This window comes from Camelus dromedarius, chromosome 5 (genome assembly GCF_036321535.1).
Source record: "Camelus dromedarius isolate mCamDro1 chromosome 5, mCamDro1.pat, whole genome shotgun sequence".
Lineage (NCBI taxonomy): Eukaryota > Metazoa > Chordata > Mammalia > Artiodactyla > Camelidae > Camelus > Camelus dromedarius.
The window spans coordinates 80,772,144-80,796,748 of record NC_087440.1 but is presented as its reverse complement, the minus strand read 5'-3'; the positions used below and the strand labels follow the sequence as shown (position 1 = coordinate 80,796,748).

Here is a 24,605-nt window from a genome sequence, read left to right as displayed (position 1 = left end):
AATTATTTTTCAGAATTGTTCAAGTTATAATTTTAATTTTTTTCACAGTCTTGCTCAGGAAAGAATAGGAAATAGCTCAAATAACTCATTGAATAATGAGTCAAATGGGCCTTTTTATCGTGTAGTCTTCCAAGAATCCTGTGGTTCTATCAATGTCACTGTGTGAACCCTATTGAAATACAGGTGAATATAAATTATCAGATATTTGTAATGGTTGACTTTTTATAACCAAATTTTGATTTATAGTCCTGTGTATTATCTGATCTTTAAAAATGAAAAGAGTTCTTGCTTTGGCAGCACATATACCAAAATTGGAACAATACAGAGAAGACTAGCATGGCCCCTGTGCAAGGATGACATGCAAGTATGTGAAGAGTTCCATATTTTTAATTTAAAAAAGCAGCAGCATAAAGCTGAAAAATATTTACAAATTAATAGAAAAGGATAAAAGCTCAGCAACAAGAATAATTTGCAGGAAAGTATTGTTTTAAAGTGTAGCTTTAAAATGTTCAAAATGCTTCACTGTGACCTTTCAAAATTTTTTTTCAAGCTATAATAAAGTTAATTGTCCTTTGAACAAAGTTAATTTCTAGAAGAGTGAAATTTTTATTCTGGGCATTCATGGAGAAATCTCTACAAAATATAATAAACATCGTGAACAGACTAAAGGTACTGTCACATGCATTTTTATCACTCAGAGATTAAAATAATGATATTCTAAATCAGAGGTTTATAATCTTTTCATTACCCATCAAAAACTCCTCATGAATAGCATGCCTTGAAAAACTTTGTGTACCAAAGTGTAATTATTAATTATCTATTTATTTTCCAATATTTATGAATCAAAAATTTACATTAAATTTTTAAATTAATTCCCCATAAGATACTAATTAATTAATTGTAACTTTATAGAGGAGAAACCAGGCAGGTGCCACTAACCAAGTGACAAATAAAGTTAATGTAACCAGTAATGGAACAAATAGATATCTTTTCCCTCTGGATATGATGAACTGAGATGCTTACAACACTGCTTTTTGTATTACTGCCAAAAATGTATAACTTGGATCTAGTAATGAGGAAACATCAGATAAATCCAGCTGAGTAACATCCTGCAAAATAAATGATCTGTATTTTTCAAAACGTCAAGATGATGGAAGATAAAGACTCAGAAAACTTTTCCACATTAAAAGAGACATGGAAATTAAATGCAACTTATGGATAAAATCTCAGATCAGATATTAAAATTTTTCCTATGAAGGCCATTAATTGGACAATAGGCAAAATTTAAATATGATTTATGGATTAAATAATAGTAATGTATTGTTAATGATTTTGACAATTATTCTGTAATTACATAAAAGAATGTCGTTTTTTAAAACAAAAACTACACACTCAAAAGGGGGAATTTTGTCTACAAATTACTCTGAAAGGATTTACACACATGTACACATCATAATATATATGTGCATGTATACATACACACATATGTACGTACATAACTATGTGTATATATGCATATTTCCATACACACATGTGTTTGGAGACAGAGAAGAATGGTAAAAGAAATATAATAAATGCTCATATTCAAGGATCAGGAATATGGATAAAAATTTAAATATACAGGAATTCTTTTTATCATTTCTATCAGTCTGAAATTATTTCAAAGTTAAAATTAAAAATTAGAGCACAAAGATTTCTTATTGAAATTAAGTAAGCTTTGTATCCAAGGTAAGATCCAGTCCAAAACAAGTTGATATTTTAGCTTACGCTGGCAAGTATACAACTGAATTTCTATATTTGAAAGATTTGTTACTTTCACCGACTTCTTACGATCTGGAAGTCCTAGAATGAGAAATATTGCTTTAAATCATTTGTTATTGTTACCCAAATTAGAGTAACTAAAACTTTTGTAGAGTCTTAGAGAAATTATGCCTTTGCAGAGTTGACTATTTGCTTGTACATTGCTTTTAATGCTGTTATTAATCAAAAAAGTTTAACAAACTGTTTTTGAATTACAATAACCATTAGTAAATAAATTTTTTTAATGTATTGGTCTTATTTATATGAACTTTTTAATCTCACTTATTAGCTCTGGTAGCTTTTTTGGATAGAAGCTTTAGGATCTTTGTTCCTTTGTATGTAATTTTTTTTCCTTCGGAAGTTTTTGCACTTATGAGATAAAGAGATCGAAAAAGTGACAACAGGTAGCTTCTATAGAATCAGTCACCTGGAGGCATCGTGACACCATTCTAAGTCTTATGAATCTACTGATTTTTTTATTGTTTGAGCTATGGCTATATAGTCACCCTGCGCCATCCCCAAGGTGGAGTCAGAGTTTTGAAGGCCCTAGCCTGCTGTGAGTCCCCTTTGCCCAGCAAAGTAATAAAACTGGCTCTTTTCTTCTAAGCTCCAAGACTCGGTCTCTGAGTTATTTGGCTCATCAGAGACAGGGGCCGATATTTCGGCAACAGTGCTTCAGGATTGTGCTCAGTGCTTCTGCTCCACCGTTTGTTCTCAGTAGTCCCTGCAGGACTGTACCGCAGAGAGGAGTCTCTGTCTCTCACTCTATCCTTGCTCTTGACTCAGCAGTAGACGCTGGTGCTTGTTACTCATGAGAAGCTTGTAGTGGGGGCAGGAGGATGTTCTTGGTTCTTTTTGTCCAGCCTGTCAGTGAGCCTGGACCTGGGAGTGGGGCTTTCTTAGCACTCCTGCCCTCTTCTCGTGACAGTTGAATGCTACCACCTATTTCTGTGTGGTCTTGTTTCTGCCCAGAGTTATCTGCTCCTCCCCTAGCAGTAGCAGATCTCCGCTTGCTGTTGGTAATTGTATTGTATTCCTGGGCGCAAGAGGATTTCTTGCCTCTCCCTCCATGCTGACAATTTATAACTACCCCTCCCCTACAACAGTGGATCTTTGTCTGAGGTCCTTGGGTGCAGGGAAGTAAGCAGTCTTCTGCCCGTCCCCAAGAAGCAGCTGATCCTCATTTAGCAGCCTGTACCACTAAGGGAGCCTCTCTCCATTTTCCTGCTCCACCTCCCAGCTCTGATTTCTTTCTCATGAAAGCCCTCAAGAAGCTTATAGCTGGTGGGGGAGACCGACATTAACTAAATATACAAGGAAATAGAAATGTACAACTTTGATAAGTATTAAGAAAGAAGAACCAGAACCGGAAAGTATCTAAGCGGAGGAGTGACCTCTTCAGGGAGGACTGCCTCAGGTGTGATGGCTGAGTACCAGTCAGCCAGATGAAGGGCCTAGAGATGGAGACCATTCCCAGCAGCTGAGGATAAACCCATAAAAAGTCCCTCTGGCAGGGTCATGTGGCATGTTCTAGGACCCAGAAGAAACCAAGACCAGGATGGCAGGAGGGCCAAGTGGGCGGGAAGAGGGTAGGAAATAGAAGTGGAGAGATAGGACCCTGCTGGGCCTGTTAGTCTTGCTGAGGATTTTGGTCTTTATTTTAAGCAGTGAGAAACCTTCGGAGATTTTCAAGTTAGGGTTGGTGATGGTAGGGGGAATAATTATAATTAGATTTGGAAAAAAAAAGTTTAAGCAGTATATAGTTCAGGTCCTACAGTGTTTGTATTTTATATATTAAAGCCTTAGAATTGTTGAAGACAAACCAGGATGTGCTAGAAGGGATCACAAATAAGAGTAAATAACACCTGAACTACTCCGTGATATGCTGATATTTTGTATTGGGTTATAGAATGGCATAGGCAACTTATCTCTCCACACCCTATTAAATGGATACAAGTTGTCACTCAGAAGCAATTTTAAATTAATTTATTTAGCCATTTGGTATTATATTGCAAAATAAATTATGAGCAACTCTATTCAGAAACATTTGTTACAAGTATATTTAGTTTAAAAGGGTTACAAAAGATGTAAATCAAGCATTTATTGAATAGTCATAGGATTCATAGATTAAAATAATAACAAATATTACAAAATATACAGATATTGCTTAGAGATAGTGTTTCATTTGTTGACTAAAATACTTTCCCAGTAAAGTCTGTAACTGTATATATGGCATTTTACTACTATCCTGTCTTTCCTATGTCCCAGCTTTGTCTTTTTTTAGCTCCAATTATCATATCTCTTTTTTCTAGAACTGTCCCATCGACAACCAGACTATATTTGCCTCTCCAGAAAATGTCCTGCTAAATCAAAATTACCTTAATATCTGTCTTTTCATAAATACATTGCCCCTAAGTTTACTTTTCTGCACAACCCATGGTAGATCTACTTTTGTTTCCTATCTTTCGTACATCCAATTTTTAAATGTAGTAGGTGTTAGCATTGGGAACTATAGTCAATATCTTATAGTAAATGATAATGAAAAAGAATATGAAAAGGAATACATGTATGCATATGTATGACCAAAACATTATTCTGTACACCAGCAATTGACACAACATTGTAAACTGACTATACTTCAATGAGAGAAAAGAAAGAAAAGGAAAGGAAAAAATGTAGTAGGTGTTAATGATCAGTGGAATTCAATAAAGTCTCTTATGATAAGAGTATGTTTATTCTATAACCCTTTTGTAGTTTTTTTAGAGATAATATTTAGTAGTTAAAATATGTATGTATAAGTCACTTGTTTATATATGTTTTCACTTGTTTTTAAAGGTACTTACGACTTTATCTTGTTTTCCTCTTTCAAACATAAATTCTTCAGAGCACAGACTGTGAGTGCATTTTCCTGGATAACTTCTCCATAGTTCCAAGCTGAGTGATTCACACATGGATGCTCAATTTATGTTCAGGAATGATTACGATGGTGGTCCTTAACTTTTTTCTTTCTGTAGAATGCTTTTGAATCGTAGAATTTTTGGTGATATTTTTGAAGGCATTAGAAACATGAAGCAACTTGAAACAAGTCAACAATAATTACAGAATAATTGCTACTACAGTAGATAAAAATGTCTTCCAGCATCTGTGCAAGCATCTACAGTTACTTCACTGTTTGAGTAAAATTATTTATGGTCCCAAAGGTGTTCTGTTCAAAGTTCATTGAACAACAAAATCCTCATGTTTTCTATTATTAGATTGATGTCAAGATACACTTCTCACTTCTTACTGGTAGCGAGTTATATAACCGGTATCCTGCAAACTGCAGAACTCTTGACATCTAACAACTCAGTCCGAATCTGTGCAATAAGAAACTCTGGCATATCTCTTGCAGCTATTGGTCTAGAAGGACTCCAGCCCTTCTTAAAACGCTTGCCTGAGAAAGCTCAATGCTGCCGGGAGAATTTACCCCTTGTTTCAGCCAAAACCTGTTGATAGACCCCTGAAATCCCTCTTAGAACACTTACTTTAGAATGCTTGCAATTATAAATCCTTACTTGGCCCTTTGAGATAATAAGTCTACCACCCAAAACTTTTCCCTAAGGACTTGCCAACTGTCTCTATGAAATGCAAACATCCAGGGAAACAACTAAAAGAAAATTTCCTAAAATTTAATGTGATAAATGATAAGTGGAGGTTAAGGGTCTAACTTCAGTGGCTGCCTTGCTTCGACTTGCACTCCTGCATAAAGGTAGAAGTTTATTTCTCCTCCAGATAAACTCCAATTAGCAAATACAGGTGTCCTAGTCACATAGACTAACGCCCCTTATCAACCCCCACAGTGCTTTTCCCTAAACATGCCCAGCTTTTCAAAGTCTCCAGCCCTTTGTTTCAGGGAAGTTCAGTTCAGTTCACATTGGACCCTCTTTCCTATTGTGATAGTATTCCCGGATAAAATCTGTCCTCACAGCTTTGTCTCTGACAATATTATTTTGCATTACCTGCAGTTGCTGCAGAAATATGTTTTACATGTCGATCACAATTTGGTAGCATTTCCACTCAGGAAATAAGCACTGGGCAGCTGCAGGCTGGATCTGTGTTAGACGACAGTGCTCCATGTGTCTCCTGTGTTTTTGCACATCTTGTTTACAGAGGCACTAACTACCTTTGTTCCAGAATGTCTTCTCAAGAATGTTGGTGTAGTGAACAACCTTGAAAGATAAAGCTGGTGTCTCCCTTTGGAGCCAAGGGCAGGTTTATTTATTGTCCAGTATAATAAGGATAATGTTTCCCTTCAGGGCAAGGGTCAAACAGGCTTACTGCCCATTATAAAAGATTTAGGTTCCCTGACATTGGTTGAAATTCCTCTCCTGTAATGAAACTCACTCTGTGTAGTTACCATCTGGCCCTCCCTCTGTTACCCTGTAGGAATTGGGGCTTAGGGAGCTAGTGGCCCAGAGATCACAGAAGAAGTTGGATGGTGCAACATGGAAGTGTGGGTGTTAACTCCAGGTCCCCAAGGGGTAAACTTTAACCAATGGGAAAGAGGAGCTAGGAGGGAGCTGGGCAAATAAATTCCTACTCCTTCCCCTTCCCCTAGAATACTCCAGGCTACAGTTTGCCCTTGCTGCCCATTAAGGAAAATCCTGTGTGCCTGGAGGAAGCACCTGCCTGGTGGCCTGCTCTGCCCTTTGAAGTCTTCTTCTACTGTGGCAACCAGGCAGTAATGTCACTTCACATTGTGTCACAGCTTTTCTTGCCTCCCTTCCTTTTCCTCAACCTCACTGCCCTAGGTTTGCCCTTCCCAACTGAAAGAACTGTGCCTTAATCATTGCTTCATTGGTCCATTTGACCTGGACCTCAAAGGATCGGTAGGAGTCTGCCAGGTTGACAGTGGAAAGCTGAGATTATGCACATCATGAATGATACATGTGTGTATGGAGTTCTGGAAATGTCCAGACAAATTTAGTAAAGACCAGAATCGAGTGTGACTGGACAGCAGGACTAGCTCAAGGCAGGGAGGAACTGACTGGAAATCATGGAGGCAAAATAGGTTAGAGGCTTCATGTGTCACGGTGAGGAGATGGTCCTTTATTCTGTAGTCCTTTGGAAGCTACCCAATGTTTGTTAAAGATTACTTTTGTTATTTCTTCCTAGAAGCAATAGGTATGTGTAACTGACACGTCAGCTGGGACTTCCCTACCACTGGGACGCTTTCACGTGGCTTGAACCCCAAGTTTACCACCTGTTAGAATCCTGGGCTTCCCCTGTTCCCTCTCTAGCATCTTTATAATTCTCTTAATGGGGTTTTGCTTCCTATTACATCAATCTAGATAAGAAACCCCATTAGTCTAGATCTGAGAGACTTCGGAGAGGGTTGCACCCAAATCTTTCAGCTTTGCCACCTCTTTGACTTCATTCCTCCCTCATCTTCCTAGAGCAACAAATAATGTCTTATTCCTCATGTGGGAACAGTTCTGCCTACATTTAACTCCTTTGGGATCTCATTTTCCATGTCAAGCACCCAGTTGGGCATTTTTTTCCAAACAAATATAATTCTCTTCCCATGAGGAATTCTGAGAAATAAAATTTTCTCATCTCATTACATGTATATTTTTAAAGAACTTAGAAAACAGACCAATAGAAGTGTAATAATTACCCATTATATTATAAAACTGTTAATACTCGGTATCTTTTGTTCCAGTCTTTAGTATATTTCATAACTGTGCTCATTTTGTACATACATTTTTTGTAACTGGATTTTTTTTAAATGTATATTCCATTATGGGAAATTTCCAATGTTGCTAAAATTTATTTGAAAAGCTAATTTCCCATGGTTTTATAATATTTCACATGGGCTGAATCAATTTACTTAAAGTTTTTCCTGTGGCTGGACAGTTAGGTTTCCTGATTTTTTAATTGTTCTAAATTATGCCATGATAAATATTTTGGTACATGAATCTTGATCTGCGTTTTTTTTTTATTATTACACAATGACAGATAACTAGATGAGAAATTAGTGAGTCAAAGGATAGGAACATTTCAATGCTCAAGATGCCTAAATTGCTTCCAGGAAAGTTGCTTGAAACAGTAGTGGCATGATTAGATACATTTTTACAGATAACTCAGGGTGCGGAATCTAAGGAAAAGATAATTAAAAGTTGAACTGAACTATGGCAATGGCGATTGGGAGGGTGTGGATACGGGGGTGAGGATGGAGTTTAGGGATGTTTCTAAAATCGAGTCCAAAGGACTTAGTAACTGGTTATGCGAGGTGAAAAACAGTTGAGGAACCAAAGAAAACTGCCTGCCTAGTTTTCCAACCTGCCTAACTGGGGGAATTCTGGTGCTGCTAACACAGAAAAAGAAGATGGCAAGGTGGGCAGATGTGTGGAAGAGGATAATCTGGTTTGAGACCTTTTCTTTCCCTCTTGAATTATATACCTATTTTTAACAGCTTTAAGTGGAATCTAATAGGCATTTGGAAATATGGCTACTGTTGGGAAACACCTGTTATTTTTGCCTGCCTGAAATTTGGGGCTAGCTTTAGAATTTTTTTTCAGAGGAAGCTTTAGAATTTTTTTTTTTTATTGGGGTAGCAACCTGGTTAGAAGTTTTGTCTTAAAGCTGCGTTTATTTAGCAAACGCCTGTTTTGGTTTTTGTTTTGATTTAGATTGCATGTGTATTTAGTTATGGAAATGGAGACAGGAGAACACTGAATGTTCCAAGCCAGCCCTAGATAGCTACTACTGGCATCCGTGCTCTCTCATTCTGGTGATACCATTTCAGTTTTCCTGGGGAAGATCATAAAAACATAAAAAACATTCTTCCCACAAGGATTGCTAAGAGAATGTGATGTAGAGTTGGAGCCATTGTCAGCCACGTTGCTTGTCTGCCAATGGGGTCAACCCAAAGGAAAGCAGAACTGAATTCATTCTGATGACTTGGTTCTGACGGCATCTCTTGAGCCCTAGAATACAAGTGCATTGATGCCAGTTCTAGTTTTAGTCCTTTTTGCCTTTAAAATTCTATTTTAATCTTAAGCCATTTTGAGTGGGTTTCTATCAGGTACAACTAAAAAGTCCTGACTAACACAATATTGTATATCAGAAAAGGGTTCAAGTTTTCGAAAGTTTCAACTATTTGAGATAAAACTAAGAGGAATCCTATTGTGACTATGCGAGTATTCTAATTTATATTTAATGGCTGAAAATGTATATAGAACATCTCTGTACTGCCAGGCGCTATGTTAGGCTCTGTACATAAATCAGGTTAATTAAAGTTATGGTTCCAGAAATATTTTATGGACAACATATTAAAAAATCATTATAATTCAAAAGTTGGCTGAATTAGCTAGCTAGGATTAATAGCATGAATTTTGGCTTTTATGCTTTATATACTTTGCCTTTTATTTCTTTTGTAGACCTGAGGGTAGCTAAAATTGGTAGCCAGCAAAAATTTTATTTGCTTGAATCTTAATATTTCAAATGTTTAGAATATAAAACTCCATACTAGGAACTCAAGCTTCAGGATATAGATTACCAAAGGGTATTGTAGCTTATATTTAAAATGCCTAACAAATGCCCACCTGTTGACATGTAGAATTTGAGGGTCTTTCTTCTGCACCTTTATTTGTATTATTTTCAAAAAGTACAGATGGTGAAATCACATCTAGCAATAAAAGCTTGATTAAGTTTTCTGATGTGACTTTAGTAATAACAGATTATATATAAAGTTGTAGGGTAAGAACTAATCAGGTTTGTTTTGTCCCTCTAATATTCATGAATGTTTTATTTTTTAGCCACTCTTGTGCCTCTGCTGTCTCCTTTGGTCTTGAGTTTTCAGTTGAGGATGGTTTAATTAAGAATGTTTTTGCTTCACACTCCACCCTTAGTGTAATGCAAAGTATGATAATGGAAAAATAAATTATTTAAATCTGTTATTAATATGATTACTTAAATATATATCATGGGACCCTTAAGAAAGTGTACTGAAAAATCTGAAACATAGAGAAAAGTATTCCTTATTCTTCACCATCCTTTATCTCATGAAAATTAAATGTAACCAACAATTAATGTACCACAATTGTATAGCAAAAAAAAATTCATCTTTTCTGAGTTCACTGTTTAAATTTAAATAATCAACAACATTTTCTTTTTTTTAACCAGGGGTTTTTGAGGAATTCAGTAGTGAGTTAGCAAATATATTCTTATTGAAAAATAAAAAAACAAAGACACATACAATTTCTCTTTGTCACCTGTCTTTGTCCAGGGAAATTCACACAGGCTTTTCCATGGCTTCAGAGCCACTTCTCAAACCCAAGTTCTTTTATTTTCTTTCCGGCAGATGCCAGAAACTTAATCTGCATTCCTCTTCTCTTTCTGCTGAGATTTTTATTATCTCAAGCCAAAGACGAGCTGTTGAGTGTGGCACATTTTCCCCAGTCTTGCTCACCACCTCTTCTAATTTTTGGTTGCCCTCATTACAAGAGTTTTAATGGGAGAAGTTTTCACATACTGAGGTACGGGGAAGTCATTCTGGCTCATACGGGATTTAACTTAAACCTTATGCTAATCAGAACAGCCTGTTTTGTGGACAATTAAACATGCATTGTACACACTGTACCCCACAACCAGTCACTCAGGTTTTAGGTGTTTACCCAGGAGAAATGAAACTGATATCTACCAAAAGATTGGTGTTCATGGCAGCTTTATTCATAGCTTAGAAACGAACCAAATGTCCATCAACAGGTGAAAGAATAAATACTGTTGTACATTTGTGCAATGAAATACTACACAGTAATGAAAAGGAAAGAAGTACCAATACACAGAACAATAAGAATTAATTTTATAAATAGTATGTTGAGTGAAAAAAGCCAGAAACAAAAAAAGTACTTACTATATGAGACCATCTATATGAAGTTTTAGAACAGCAAAACTAATTTATGGCAAAAGAAATCTGAGCAGTGGTTACCTCTGGTTGGGTGGTTTTGACTGGAAAGTAGTTTGAGAGAACTCTCTGGGATGATGAGAATATTTCATGTTTTATTTAGGGTGGAACAAACATATCAACATTTATGAAAATGTACACATAAAATCTGCATTTAAAAAAGAGTACTGGGGAAAATAAAACAAGAAGCATCATTAACATGAAGAAACCATGCATTATATATCTGCTTTAACTGTAAAAGAAGAGAATGCATTTAAAAATCAAAATGGAGTAACTGTGGTCCAGGCATCCAAATCAGAGGCAGGTGGCTATTGTGGATGTGGTATCAGGTATGTTCCTGCATCACAGAGAACTTGACTTTTCTGAACTGTATCACTCTCAAGGACCCTACGAGCCATTCTCAAAACAATATCTGCTAGCAGCTTCCAGCCACAACCATATGGTCTCCAAATTCCCCTTTGTAACTATACAATCATTTCGGACCCCAACCAACCCATGCTTAACAAGCACCATTACTTCTTGCCAGCTTCTTCTTAATTCTTGACAAACAACTTATGTAATTTTGCTGTTTTTGCCTATATAAGCCTCCCCCATTTTGCAGTCTGGAGAAGCACAATTCGAGTGCTGCTTCTTGAATCTGTTTCTCCCAGGCTACAGTCGTCCATTTGGCTCAAATAAAACTCTTTTCTATTTCTATTACAGATTGGTTTATTAATTATTTCCATCAACAGTTTTATAGCTAGTCACTCTGGGAATAGCAAAAATAATAAACTTTAAAACGCCTGAAAGCTTGGAAAAAAATTTTTAGAAGTTCTTATAATCAGTTTTTCCTACATCATAATTCCTCAGTGTTAGATAATTTATTGCAAACTACACTGATTCGATTTCTACTTTCAGCCTTCCTGGTAGAGTTCACCAAATCTGCTCACTCCTTCACAGTTTATTTTTCATGATATTTATGCAAATTCCTTCTTCTGAGATAGCCCTTCCTCCCCGCAAGGAGACTAAAAGTCATAACCAAAACTGAAAAGGTATCCTCTTGTTTTAAATTGGTAGTTTGCATCTTTGAGGAAGTAGAGATTAGGTGGCATCTTTTCCAAGGTATGGGTAATCTAGGAATCATCATCTCTGTGCAGTCACTGTTTCTTAAAAGGATGCTAGGTTATTCTAGCTTTTGTCAGATTTGCAAGTTTTGATATTTCCTAGGGAAATCAAAATAGTGATATTTTTTAAAGACATAGATGGTTCATAGTTAGTATTCTTGTTGTAAACCTTGTCGCTACTATTCTGCATTTAAAACTTTTAAAAATATGGACTTCACATTATTTTTACAGGTTGGTAAGTCTTGGCTGTATTCCTGTGAGAAAAGAGGCACTTAGAAAACTGAGTAGGGGGGAACTGACACAGGAGTTCACTGCTCCCCGTACTTGTGTTTCAAGACTCATTTTCCAGGATCGTAAGACTCAAGCCATCTTACTTCTCCATCATCACAATGCAGAAAGTATCAAGAGTTTATCGGTGTTCAAAATACTAATTAAAATTAAGATTCAGGTACCATTGCTATTTATTAAGAAATCTGTTTTGGCGCGTCATTTTGCGATCTCAAATCCACTCTTAACTTTGAGGTCACATATACAAATAAGAAAATGTGCACTTAGGAAGTCAGGTTTATCCCCACTCAATGTCTGGTACAGTGTGAGCAGCCAGAACACACACACACAGTGTGAGCAGCCAGAAAACACACACACACACACACAGTACCAGGGCAAAGAAATGAAGTTAACATCCTGGTGTTGATTCTTCCAGGTATAAGAGTAGTCCGGCCAGGTACAGGGCCAGGCGAGACCGACAGGCGCTTCCCGGGCGCGAACTGTCAGTAGCAGAGGACGAGGAGTAGCCGAGAGTCCGCCCGGGGCCTGGGAGGCTTTGTGATGGCTCAGGGCCTCGCGCGCGGGCAGGATGCGGTCAGAGTGGCTGGGGTCGCTCGTCCTGGCCGAGGGTGGCGGGACTACAGACATTAGAGGAGAGCGAAGGCGCAGGAACAGCGAGACGTAGCTGGTACCCAAGAGCTCCCCCGGCTTCAGCGGTCCCGCGCTGGGAAGGACGAGACGGGGCGGAGCGAGCGCGAGCGGCGGCGGCGACGGCGGCGAGGGGGCGGGGCCGCGCGAGGCCGCGCGCTCGCCGCTTTCCTGGGCTCGAGGACGCGAGGCGCGGGTCCGCGGGGCTGTGGGACGAGGCCGCGGCGGGACGCGAACGCCGCAGGTGACCCGGGCGAGTAGCCGGGTGCGCCGGCGGCGGCTGAGGCGTGGAGGCGGGAGGCGGGTCCTCGCTCGGCTGTGCTCAGGGCTTGGGCGCTGCGGGCTGAGGAGACACGGCGAGCTGAAGCAGGGGAAGGGCGCGCGGCAACCCCTTGACGGCCGGCGGCGCCCGCGGCCCTCAGCATGTTCCTCGAGGCGAGGGTTTCCCTCCCGCCCGTGGGCTGAGGCGGCGGTGGCGGCGGCAGCGGCAGCGGCAGCGGCGACCACAAGAAGCGACATGCACCTGCCAGGCGCAGCTTAGAGGACGGCGAGTCCCGGCCGCCCGCGGGAGGGCTTTCTTCGCCCGGCCGCCGCCGCCTCCCGCCTCCCGCCGCTGCCGCGGGCCCGAGTCGGGCGGCGGGGTGGGCGCCTCGACATGGCGGCCCGGAGCGCCCCGAGCTGCCACCTGCGGCTCGAGTGGGTGTACGGCTACCGGGGCCACCAGTGCCGCAACAACCTCTACTACACGGCGGCCAGGGAGATCGTGTACTTCGTGGCGGGCGTCGGCGTGGTGTACAGCCCGCGGGAGCACCGGCAGAAGTTCTACCGGGGCCACAGCGACGACATCATCAGGTACGGAGGGGCGGGGGCGGCCGCCGTCCCCCCTGCGACCCGCGCGCGGAGTTTGCACTTGCCCGTCCTTCTGGGCGCCCGTGACCCGCTCCTGCAGGGCGCATCGCCCCAGAGAGAAACCCACCACCGTCTGGTCCCGAATCCGCCCTGTTAACACTGGATAAACGCCTTCCCCGTCTTCGTGTTCTCTCCCTCGGGTCGGTGCGGTGACACCGAGTCCGCGGATCCACAGGGCGCTCGGTTTTATGGCTTTGTACCTGTCTGCCTCCATCAAATTTATGGAACCTGCAAAAAGGTTATTTTGGTAGCATTTTACTCTTTTAAATCCCGTCGGAGATCTCTTGTTAGACGAACTCTTAAAGCGCCGGGGGGAGTCCTTTGCCTTAATGAGAACTGATGAAAGTAGAGTAAGCTGTAGGCCGGTCCTGGGGAGCGCGCCCAGGGTGGCGTCCTGGAGGGCACTCATCTCTTGGCCATGATAATTAGTTCAGGTTTCACTGCCTGCTATTATCAGCAGATAGAAAAGAAACCGCGGCAGCCTTCAGGCAATTCGTTGGACTTTAAAATTTGCACACCTAAAGGCAGTTTGGGGGTATGTTTGATCTGAAGAAGATGCTAAAAAGAATTCTGATTTCCAGTTCTCTTGTTTCCCCTTCAATAGAGTACTCCTAAATAAGTTTACTTTTGTATTTTTTACTTAAATCACAATTTTCCTCCATTTTAATTCTTTGGGCGTTATCTTAAGGTTGGTCCCAGTGCTTATTTTCATTTCTTTAGTGAGCAGTATATTTGAAATGTAATGTTTAAGTCAGTGTCTGAACAGAACTTGTGTGACAAAGTTAAAAGCTGCAGAAATTATTCTGGGCCATTGATTATTGCTTCAAGCACAGCTTAGTTGTCGTTAATAGAAGGAGAATGTATTTTTAAAACATCCTGTGACTGTGTGTGTGTGCTTCTTCTGTTTTTTTCTTAAAGAGAACCTATGATTGGATTTGGTTCCTCAGTTATATTCCCATATTTATGTTCCACAGGATTTAAATTGGATATTTCAAATCCAGCATCGTGGTTTAACGTCTTGTAGGCAAAAAGCTCTGGTACTTGAATTCTATAAATAAGGAAGATCTTCTATTTTGCATGTCTGTATGTTTATGCTCTGTAGCAGGGAAAACGAGGCCTAAGACAAACAAAAGGTAGGGCAAGATGGAGTAAAGATAAGGAGAGCAGAAACTGAGATTGTGGAATAGAAAATGAGACAATGTTCTGGGTTCATTTGTTTGTTGTTATTCTCCCCAAGAGTAGTATTTACCCCAGTTGTCTTTTTCTCTGATCCTTTCCAGTTTCTGTCTTCTTTTCCATGTGTAAGGTCTCCCACACATTACAGGGGATAGTAGCCTTACCTAGTTGAAGCAGCTTGTCTGAAGCCCTCCTACATAATAATGGATATTCAGTCCATTAGGTTGAATTCAGAAAGAGGGGTAGGTGTGAAGGATGGTGAGGTCTTCTCGCCATGCACTTCTGTTGTTTTTACTCCTTGGTAGTTGAGAGCAATATGCTATGAAGACCTTCTGAAAGTAGATATTTATTGATTTATTGATGGAGCAAGTGATGTTTTGTTTATTCTTCCAGCAGTAATTTGAAGATATATGTCACACAGCTTGAATTTTTATAACTGTGTTTCAGTAAACTGTGTATTCCCTTGGTATACACAGTTGCACAACCATATATATAGTACCTCAGAATATCTCAAAATGATGGATTACTTTAATTTTGCCATAATTGGATACTTGCTTATGACTTTATGCAAATGATTCATCCTTAAAATAATTTATAACAGTAAAAAGTTTTATTGAAAATTGCAATGGGATAGTAAAATCTGAATATATAGCATGTTGAATTTGTGGCACAAATTTAATGTATTACCAAGACTATAACTTAAAAGTCAGTCAAAGGACTGTGGAAATTTTGTTTCAGACAATAATGGTAGACTATATCATTCTTGTTTGTGAAATAGATCAGGCAAGTGTTCAAAGCTTTCAGTTTTTTTCAGTTCAGTGTCTGAAATTTAAGCATAGAAACTACTCCAGTAATTTTTGTTATGTCACAGCAGAAAATGTAATATTCATAAATTTCATGGCATGGTGGAAAACAGTGCTGCTGTAATGGTAGCCTTTGTAATAAAAAGTCACTGTTTTTATCATCTGTTTTGTTTCCATATTTGCTTGAAACTTAGGTAAAACTTATTGGATAGGTATAACTTAGTCTAAGGCTAAGACTGTTCAGATGAGCAAGTCATTGTCCTTAGGTTTTGAAAATGTAAGTGCTATATTGATTGAAAGGCTGAATAACGACCAGTCCATCATTTTTTTTACTAGTTTTATCATTTTACATCTACTACATCTACTTTGCCAGTGGTGGTGCCACATGGCTTTATCTTTTTGTCTGTTACATGTAGTTGTCTTACTTTTTTTTTGCCATATATATGTATGTATACTTCTCTAGTAATTTGTCCTTTAGTTATATTTTTTTCAGTTTTACTGATTTATATAGAAATTAGTTTCAGTGTCAGAAATAACACTGGAATTTTAGTTACTTTTTCTTTCTTAATTTTTTTCCTGTGTCCCAAGTTATATTGATAAAATTCTCTAGTTATTAAGTGTTTATTACAGATTAAAGATTAAGTTATGCAATAGACTACTACCAGTTTTAGTATAATATGACATCTGTAAGTTGGTCTGTATTTTTAAACTTTTGCCAGCTGTCTTTCCAAAGGATTTTAAAATTTGTTTCTAGTTACTAGTCATCCACACATTTTTGATGCTTGTTCTTGAAGTAGTGGATATTGTTATAGTGATAGTTATCAAATCAATCATATATCACCAGCGAAGACCATTGATGAATGTAGTTAGTTTGGTGCATTTTGTTACTACCTTTTTTTTTTTTTTTTAACACTTTTGCTGTGGTATGCTTGTTTTTTCTTTAAACAAAATGAAAGGTGTAGTAGTAGCTCTTCAATTGTGGTAGGTAGTGTTCTTAAGAAAGAAAACTGATCAAGCCTCACCATAATCTAGTAAACGCGATTTTTAACAGCTGTGTATTTATAATATGGAAACTTCATTTATTCAACACAAGTCAAAATTCCATTTGAAAAATCATTTCAGAATGTATGCTGTTTCCATGGTGGATTAGTATTTTTTGTGTTTATGGGTTGAGGGCAGCAACTTTTTAAGGTCTGGCAGGAATTACTGCAAACCTACTTGTTGTCTACTTAATATTTCCAGGTATATGGTCAGTATTTCCCAAACCTGGCTGATCATCAGAGTCATTTCAGAAGCTTTTTGCCAATTTCTAGCCTTTTCATGAAATGTGCTAAGTCAGAATCCTCTAGAGCTGGATCCCAGAAATTTTTCAAAAAGTGCCCCAGATGGTTCTGTTTAGGAAATGTATTGCCAATCTATATCCCAAAACAAGCATGCACAGAATTCTTAAATAAGCAGTTTGAGAAATGGGTATAAACCTTTGCCTCAAACCCGATACCAGAATTTTCTTAAGTATTGTGTAATGTCTAGAAGTAGTACTTCAGAAAGTATTAGACTCCATACAGATTTAGTAAAATGTCCCTATGTTTAAGTAACTAAGATAGGTGACCTTAACTTTCACAGACTATATAATAATTCTATTCTGTAACATTTCATTTTATGTATTTGGATATCAAAATATTTATGATTATTTGTTTTTCCAAATACTGCATAGTTTAAGGGAGAATACTAATAGGGGTTTTCAGGCAAAGGTTGGAATTATGTAGACTAATAGTTCAAATTGCCATAAATGTACATTAAATGTATCTTGACTATTTACTTAGGGAAAAGACAAATTTTAGATTTGTATTATAATAACTATTTTTCCCTATAATTTTATAATGTCTCATGTCTAACATGCAGATAAGTAATAAAATATTTTAGGTTATAAATTAAGGAAAACATATGAAAAATAAATACATTTTTAGAAACTATTAAATAAGAATACTTAGAAAATATTAACTTACTGTCCAAGACCTTTTCACTTATGAAAGAAATATTATTGAGCACTTGCTTTGTGTAAGGGTCCCACCCTTAAGGTATTAGGAGTTTAAAGACAATCAGTCAAGTAAAGAATCATTTAGAATACCATGTGTACTAGGAATGGTGTTAGTGTATCTGTGATGGTATGTACGTGGAGACACAGTTTACAATGATGTTTCCTAGTGAATATAATACCTAAGCTGGGTCTCTAAGGAAAGCAGGGAGAAATAGTCATCAGAAAAGTGAGTGAAGGTAAAGCATTCTGGGAAGAGGTTAACATCATGTGCACTGGTCTTGTATTAAGAGGAAATATTTGAAAGAGTGTTTGTACTCACTATCTTCAGTTTTTTCTCCTCCGTTCTGTTTCACCATGGGAGCTATTGTCATGGTCACCAATGACCTCCACATTGCCATAGTCAGTGGTCAATTCTCTATTCTAATCTTACTTGATTTATCACCATCATTTGCCACGGTTGGTTACTCCCACCTTCTTAAGACACTTTCTTAAGTGACATCTGGGACACATCTTAGTGTAGAAACAGGTATTTCTTGGTTTACTTATTCTTTTAGCGAATATTGAATGAGTACCTATTAGTATTTATCAGGGATTATTTTTAGCACTAGTGTTTCAGCGGTGAACTAAACGGGTAAAATTTCCAACTTTCATAGAACTTACATCTACAGGAGGTGGAGGGGAGGAGGGACAATAAACAAGATAAATTTCATATTTATTTACATAAATAAATTATGTATATAGTATGTACATATACATATCTTTTTTTTGATTGAAGTATATAGTATTGAATTTCTGTTGCACAGCATAGTGATTCAGTTGTGTGTGCATATCTATATATATATATTCCTTTTCATGTTCTTTTTCATTATAGGCCATTACAAGGTGTTGAATATAGTTACTTGTGCTATACGGTAGGACCTTATTTATCAATTTTATATATAGTAGTTGGTATCTGCAAATCCTGAGTTCCCGATTGATCCCTCCCATCCTTTTCCCCCCCTGGTAACCATGTTTGTTTTCTGTGTCTGTGGGTCTGTTTCTGTTCTGTAAATAAGTTCATTTGTGTCTTTTTTTTTTAAGATTCGACATAAAAATATGATACCTTTCTTTCTCTTTCTGGCTTACTTCACTTAGTATGACAGTCTCCAGGTCCATCCATGTTGCTGCAAATGGCATTATTTTATTTTTTATGGCTGAGTGATACTCCATTGTATGTATATATCACAACTTCTTTATCCAGTCATCTGCTGGTGGACATTTAGGTTGCTTCCATATCTTGGCTATTGTAAATAGTGCTGCTATGAACATTAAGGTGCATGTATCTTTTCGAATTAGACTTTCTTCTGGATATATGCCCAGGAGTGGGATTGCTGGATCATATGGTAAATCTATTTTTAGTTTTTTAAGGAATCTCCATACTGTCTTCCATAGTGGCTGCACCAAACTGCATTCCCCCCAACAGTGTAGGAAGGTTCCCTTTTTTCCACACTCTATCCAGCATTTATCATTTGTGGACTTTTTAATGATGGCTATTCTGCCTGATGTGAGGTGATATCTCATTGTAGTTTTGATTTGCATTTCTCTGATAATTAGCAATAGTGGTCATTTTATCAAGTAAAAAGAGTGTTTCAGGGTGAAAGAAGTGATAAGCTTTATCAGGTAAGGTGAGTAGTGCTTCACCTTAGTGGAGATGTTGGCTGTTTTGCAATAATTACGTTGTAATCACAAGTCTCTCCAGGAGACTATATATTCAGGTGATCAGGGGAACAGAGGGAGCAGAAAGAAGTCATCAAGATGAGTCATGTTGTTATTAGTATATGGGCCTCCTTCAAGATTTGTTCCAGCAGCTTCTAGTTTGCTTGGTTATTTAAAAAATCGCACATGACTGGCAGCTCTAGATCCTTGCTGTTCAAAGGTGTGAGCTTTAGACCACAGCAGCTTCAGCATCATCTGGGAGCTTGTTCGAAATGCAGACCTCAAACCCCACCCCAGACCTACTGAATTAGACTGAATTTTAACAGCATTCTCAGGTAATGTTGTGGGTTTGAAATATTAAAGTTGTGGGTTTTGATATTAAAGCTTGAAAAGCATGCTGTAGATCAGTGGTATTTGAAGTGTGGTCCTCTAACCATCAGCATTACAATCACCTGGACACTTCTTAGAAATACACATTCTCGAGCTTCACCCCAGACCTAATCAGAAATTCTAGATATGGGGCCCAGCAATCCATTTTATTCACCTTCATGTGATATTGATGTAGTTTAAAGTTTAAAAATTGTTGCTCTGGAGTCTTGATTTTTCAACATTGGCTGCATATTAGAATCAAGTGGAGAATTAAAGCAAACATAATAAAATGAAATTCTGATTTAATTTATTTATGGTGGGTCACAGGTATAGTTTCTTTGTTGTTGTTTACTTCTGTTTTTAAACTTCCCAGATGATTCCAATATAGAGCCAGGGTTGAAAACCACTGTTCTAGATATAGTATTATCCATGGTAGTACGCTAGGACGTCAAACTCAAAAAAACTCCAGGCCTACCCAGATTTATTCATTTACTGTTATATGCATTATATCACAATATTGATGATTTGCCAAGTATTGAGACCCTTTTAAAAAGTTTGGGCCTATTGCCTAAAGTCCTCCCATTTGGAGACTTTTTTTTTTACCAAAACAAGCAACCCTGAGTATGGTTTTCCATTGCTGAATCTGTCCTGTGGCTGAAAACACGAAAAGACAAATATCTTGCATTGTCAATCCAAAAAATGCTTACTCACTGGGGACCTGGAAGTTTCACTTAATGGGCAAAATTATATGCATCCTTGATGGTATCAATTGAAGTATAACCCAGTGTCCCAGGTGATGATTTCAGCAGACTCATGGAACACTTGCAGTGGGTTTGGCTAAATGATTTGGAACATGGAAAGCCCAGGATTGTCCATTAATAAATTTCCATTTTGGAGCCAGAATCTGAAGTCAGAAATAGACCAAATATCCAGTATGTTAATATTTGAAGAGGCATATAAATGCCCCGCAGAAGGAAAGACATCTCCAACCTATGAAGTTCTAAAGTGGGCATAATCCACATGGACAGCTGAAACAGCACCCTGGATTCATGTCCAGTCAGAGCAAAGTAGCTGGGATATTGCGTTTTGTAAAGCTTGAGGCCCTATGTTGCCAGTAACCAAGCATGAAGCAGCCACTAACAAACAACTGACTGGCTTCTCTTTAGGCCAGCAAGGATCCTCCATTATGTCTTCAGTATGGATCAGTATTCTGAGACAGCACAGGACTGGCAAGGGGTTACACCTAGCTACCTGGGCTGCAGTGGTATCTATTCTAGTTATAAGGTGGCACACATCACCAAATTGGCCAAAGACAGCGAGAAAGTGTACAAAAGCCTTAAGAGCTCCTGAATTTCCTGTCTACAGTCTTACCTTCTGATGGGTAATGTAATTTAAAAATGGATTGGATTGTTAAAAGATCGTGTGAACTATAGTGCCCACCCAACACTGGCACACATATCCATCTGAGTTAGTAAGCACAGGAGGGAAATACTGAAAAATTCTTGGAATGAGGGGATAGTCATGGGACTGAAGGTGGAAACTGAACTCTGGATAGCTATTTTGGAGGCCATAAGCAGGCTTAATTCATCATTAACACCAAAAAATTCTTAATTTTGTTTCTTTTGGGATGGGCGGCTCATAATGCTGGACTGGCAAACAAGAGGTTGTGATTGTAGGAGGTGTTAACTCAGATTTCATTCTAAAAGTTTCCTTGTTCTTCACAATCAGGGAGAGATACCTGATTTTACTTTAATCTAGAGGCTGCGGAGTATAGGGATAAAGCAGAGAGGTTGGATGTGAAATGAGAATTCTGGATTGTATCATTGCCAAGGGATGGGTAGTTCAACCTCTTATTGGAGCCTGAGAAAGGGAGAGGTCATAGTCATGGGTTCTGGAAACATGGGTATTAGAATATGTGGCAGAACAGGAGCACCTAATTGAAATTAAAGGTGCAGAAATAAATTGATGGTAAGAGAAGTGTACATAGCCTGTTCCCCAAATCATTTAGAAGAACTGAGATGCACAGTTGCCATAGGTCTCCTTGTTGAGGAAATCCTTCTGCTCTTTCTGTTCCTGGGAAATGTACCGATTTCACCTTCCAAACAAAGAGGACATTCATTCTCTATCTTTTTTCATTACTATGAGTGAATTTCTTTCCTGGTCAGGAATATAGTACTAGATACTACTGACTCTGGTGTGGAAACTCACATTGTACATATTCATTTCAGTCTGTGGAGCATAATGACAATTGCCACAGGCAGTCACCCCTAAACATTCTGCAATTTTACTTCGTATGATGTTGCTTATGGTATTATTTAAATTAGCCCCAAGATAATGATGTAGTCAAGTCTAACCACCTTAGTGTCCATATCTTTACAGATATTAAGGCTGATCAGGGAGCAGGGTATAATTCCCACTGGGAGTGGAAAGTAGAAGGCTATTACAAGTCTTGGAACATAGGTGATTAACTACAGACTCCACAGACTGGTCAGAATCCACACACTGGTCATCATTACTTGGTTGCATTGTGACTTTTTTAATTATTAGTTAACCCGTAGACAATGTATTTAACACATAAAACACTATAGAAGGTGGCATTAGTAATGTGGTAAGAAATTTTACCTGGAACCTGGCTTTTCACAGTGTATGATTCAGACTGCAAGTTGACATGCACTTGCAAAAGGCAATTTTTGCAACACACAAAGAGACTGTAGGAGTCTGAAGTTGACATAAAAGGGAGTATGAGAGGTTTGGTAGGCCCCCTCTTAAAGGGTGGTTATTATATTTTTAAAATTATTAATACGTATTTATAATACAAAATTGAAAGGGATAAAAAAAAAGTAGAAAAATAGTTACCCACAGTCTTGTAACCTAGAGATATTACTATTGTGTTTTAGATTATTTCCTTTTAAGCCTTTATGTTACATGGTTCATAAGACTTTAAGACTATTTTTTAAGAACAGTTTTAGGTTTGTACCAAAATTGAAAGGAAGATACAGATTTCCTGTATATTCCTGTCCCCTACACATGCATAGCTTCCACTATTATAAACATCATTCCCCGAATAGAATGGTTCATTTTTAACAAGGAGAACCTACATTGACACATCACAGTCACTGTTAGGGTTCACCCTTGGTGTTATGCATTGTGTGGGTTTGACCAAATGTTTGCTGACATATATCCATCATTATCATATCATTCAGAGTTTTTTTTCACACCCTTTAAAAATTCTCTGTGCTCTGCCTTTTCACTTACTGTCCCTCCCTTCAAACACTGATATTTTTTACTGACTCCGTAATTGTGCCTTTTCCAGAATGTCATACGGTTGGAATCATACAGTTTGTAGCCTTTTCAGAGGGACTTCTTTCGCTTAGTAATAGGTATTTATGGTTCCTCCATGTCATTTCATGGTTTGATAGCTCATTCATTTTTAGTGCTGAATAATATTCTGCTGTCTGGATATACCAAGTTTATTTATCCATTCACCTAGTAAAGGACATCTTGGTTGCTTCCAGGTTTTGGCATTAGTGAATAAAACTGCTATATTTTTTTCATGTGCAGGTTTTTTTGTGGACATCGTTTTCACTCCTTTGGATAAATACCAAGGAGTAGAATTGCTGGATTGTATGGTAAGGGTATGTTTAATTTTGTAGGAAGCCACCAAACTGTCTTTCATAGCGGTTTTACTGTTTTTGCATTTTCACAGTGCGTGAGAGCTCCTGTTACTCCACATCCTTGTCAGCATTTGGTGTTGTCAGTGTTCAAGATATGGCCATTCTAATAAGCATGTAGTGGAACCTCATAGTTTTTATTTACATTTCCCTAATGACATATGATATGGAGCATCTTTTCATACACTGTTTGACATTTGTCTACCTTCTTTGGTGAGGATTCTGTTAAGGTCTTTGTCCTAATTTTTAATTGGGTTGTTTGTTTTCTTATTGTTGAGTTTTTAGAGTTCTTTGTATATATTGGATAGGGATACTTTATCAGATGTGTCTTTTACAAATGTTTTCTCCTTGTCTGTGACTTGTCTTTTAACATTCTTAACATTGTCTTTCACAGGGAAGAAGTTTTTTATTTTAATAAAGTTCAGCTTATCAGTTGTTTCTTTCATGTATCCTGTGTTTGATGTTCTATCTAAAAAGACATCACCATACCCAAGGTCATCTATGTTTTCTCCTGTGTTGTCTTCCAGGAATTTTATAGTTTTACATTTAGGCCTATGATTCATTTTGAGTTAATTTTTGTGAAGGTTGTAAGGTCTGTGTCTAGATCCACTTTTTACATGTAGATGTCCAGTTGTTCCAGCATTATTTGTTGAAGAAACTATCTTTGCTCCATTGTATTACCTTTGCTCCTTTGTAAAGGATCAGTTGATTATATTTATAGGGGTCTATTTCTGGGCTCTATATTCTGTTCCATTGATATATTTGTCTTCTCTATTGCAAATACCATACTATCTTTTTTTTTCTTCCAATTTTATGGAGTTTTATGTATCTTATAAGTGGAAGTTTATACATTTTGATCACCTTCATTCAATTCCCCACCATAGCCCCCACCTCTGGTAACCACAAATCTGATCTCTTTTTCTATCCAGGAACGTAGAATATCTCTTCATTTATTTAGTTCTTCTTTGATTTCATTGGTCAGAGTCTTGTGATTTTCCTCATATAAACTTTGTGTCTGTTTTGTTAGATTTATACCTAAGTATTTAAATTTTGGGGTGCTAATGAAATGGTATTGCATTTAATTTCAAATTCCACTTGTTCACTGTCAGTGTATAGGAGAGCAATTAACTTTGTATCCTGAGACCTTGCTATAGTTGCTTAGGAATTTTTGTGCTGATT

At 38.1% G+C, this 24,605-nt stretch overlaps 1 protein-coding gene and 1 non-coding gene across 3 annotated transcripts in view; both read left to right on the top strand.

Annotated features, from left to right (window-relative positions):
* The first annotated feature begins 285 nt into the window (after positions 1 to 285).
* LOC116153783 (U6 spliceosomal RNA) lies at positions 286 to 388 on the top strand. Its single transcript, XR_004137661.1, has one exon. It is a non-coding gene; the product is annotated as a U6 spliceosomal RNA (small nuclear RNA).
* A 13,031-nt stretch (positions 389 to 13,419) lies between these two features.
* The window catches only part of EML5 (EMAP like 5), a 130,034-nt gene continuing 118,848 nt past the window's right edge, over positions 13,420 to 24,605 (top strand). For both annotated transcript variants that reach the window (XM_064486176.1, XM_064486175.1), the window contains exon 1: positions 13,420 to 13,617. In XM_064486176.1, the coding sequence (XP_064342246.1) occupies positions 13,421 to 13,617 (197 nt within the window). In that variant the 5' untranslated portion in view covers position 13,420. The remainder of the gene's footprint in view (positions 13,618 to 24,605) is intronic.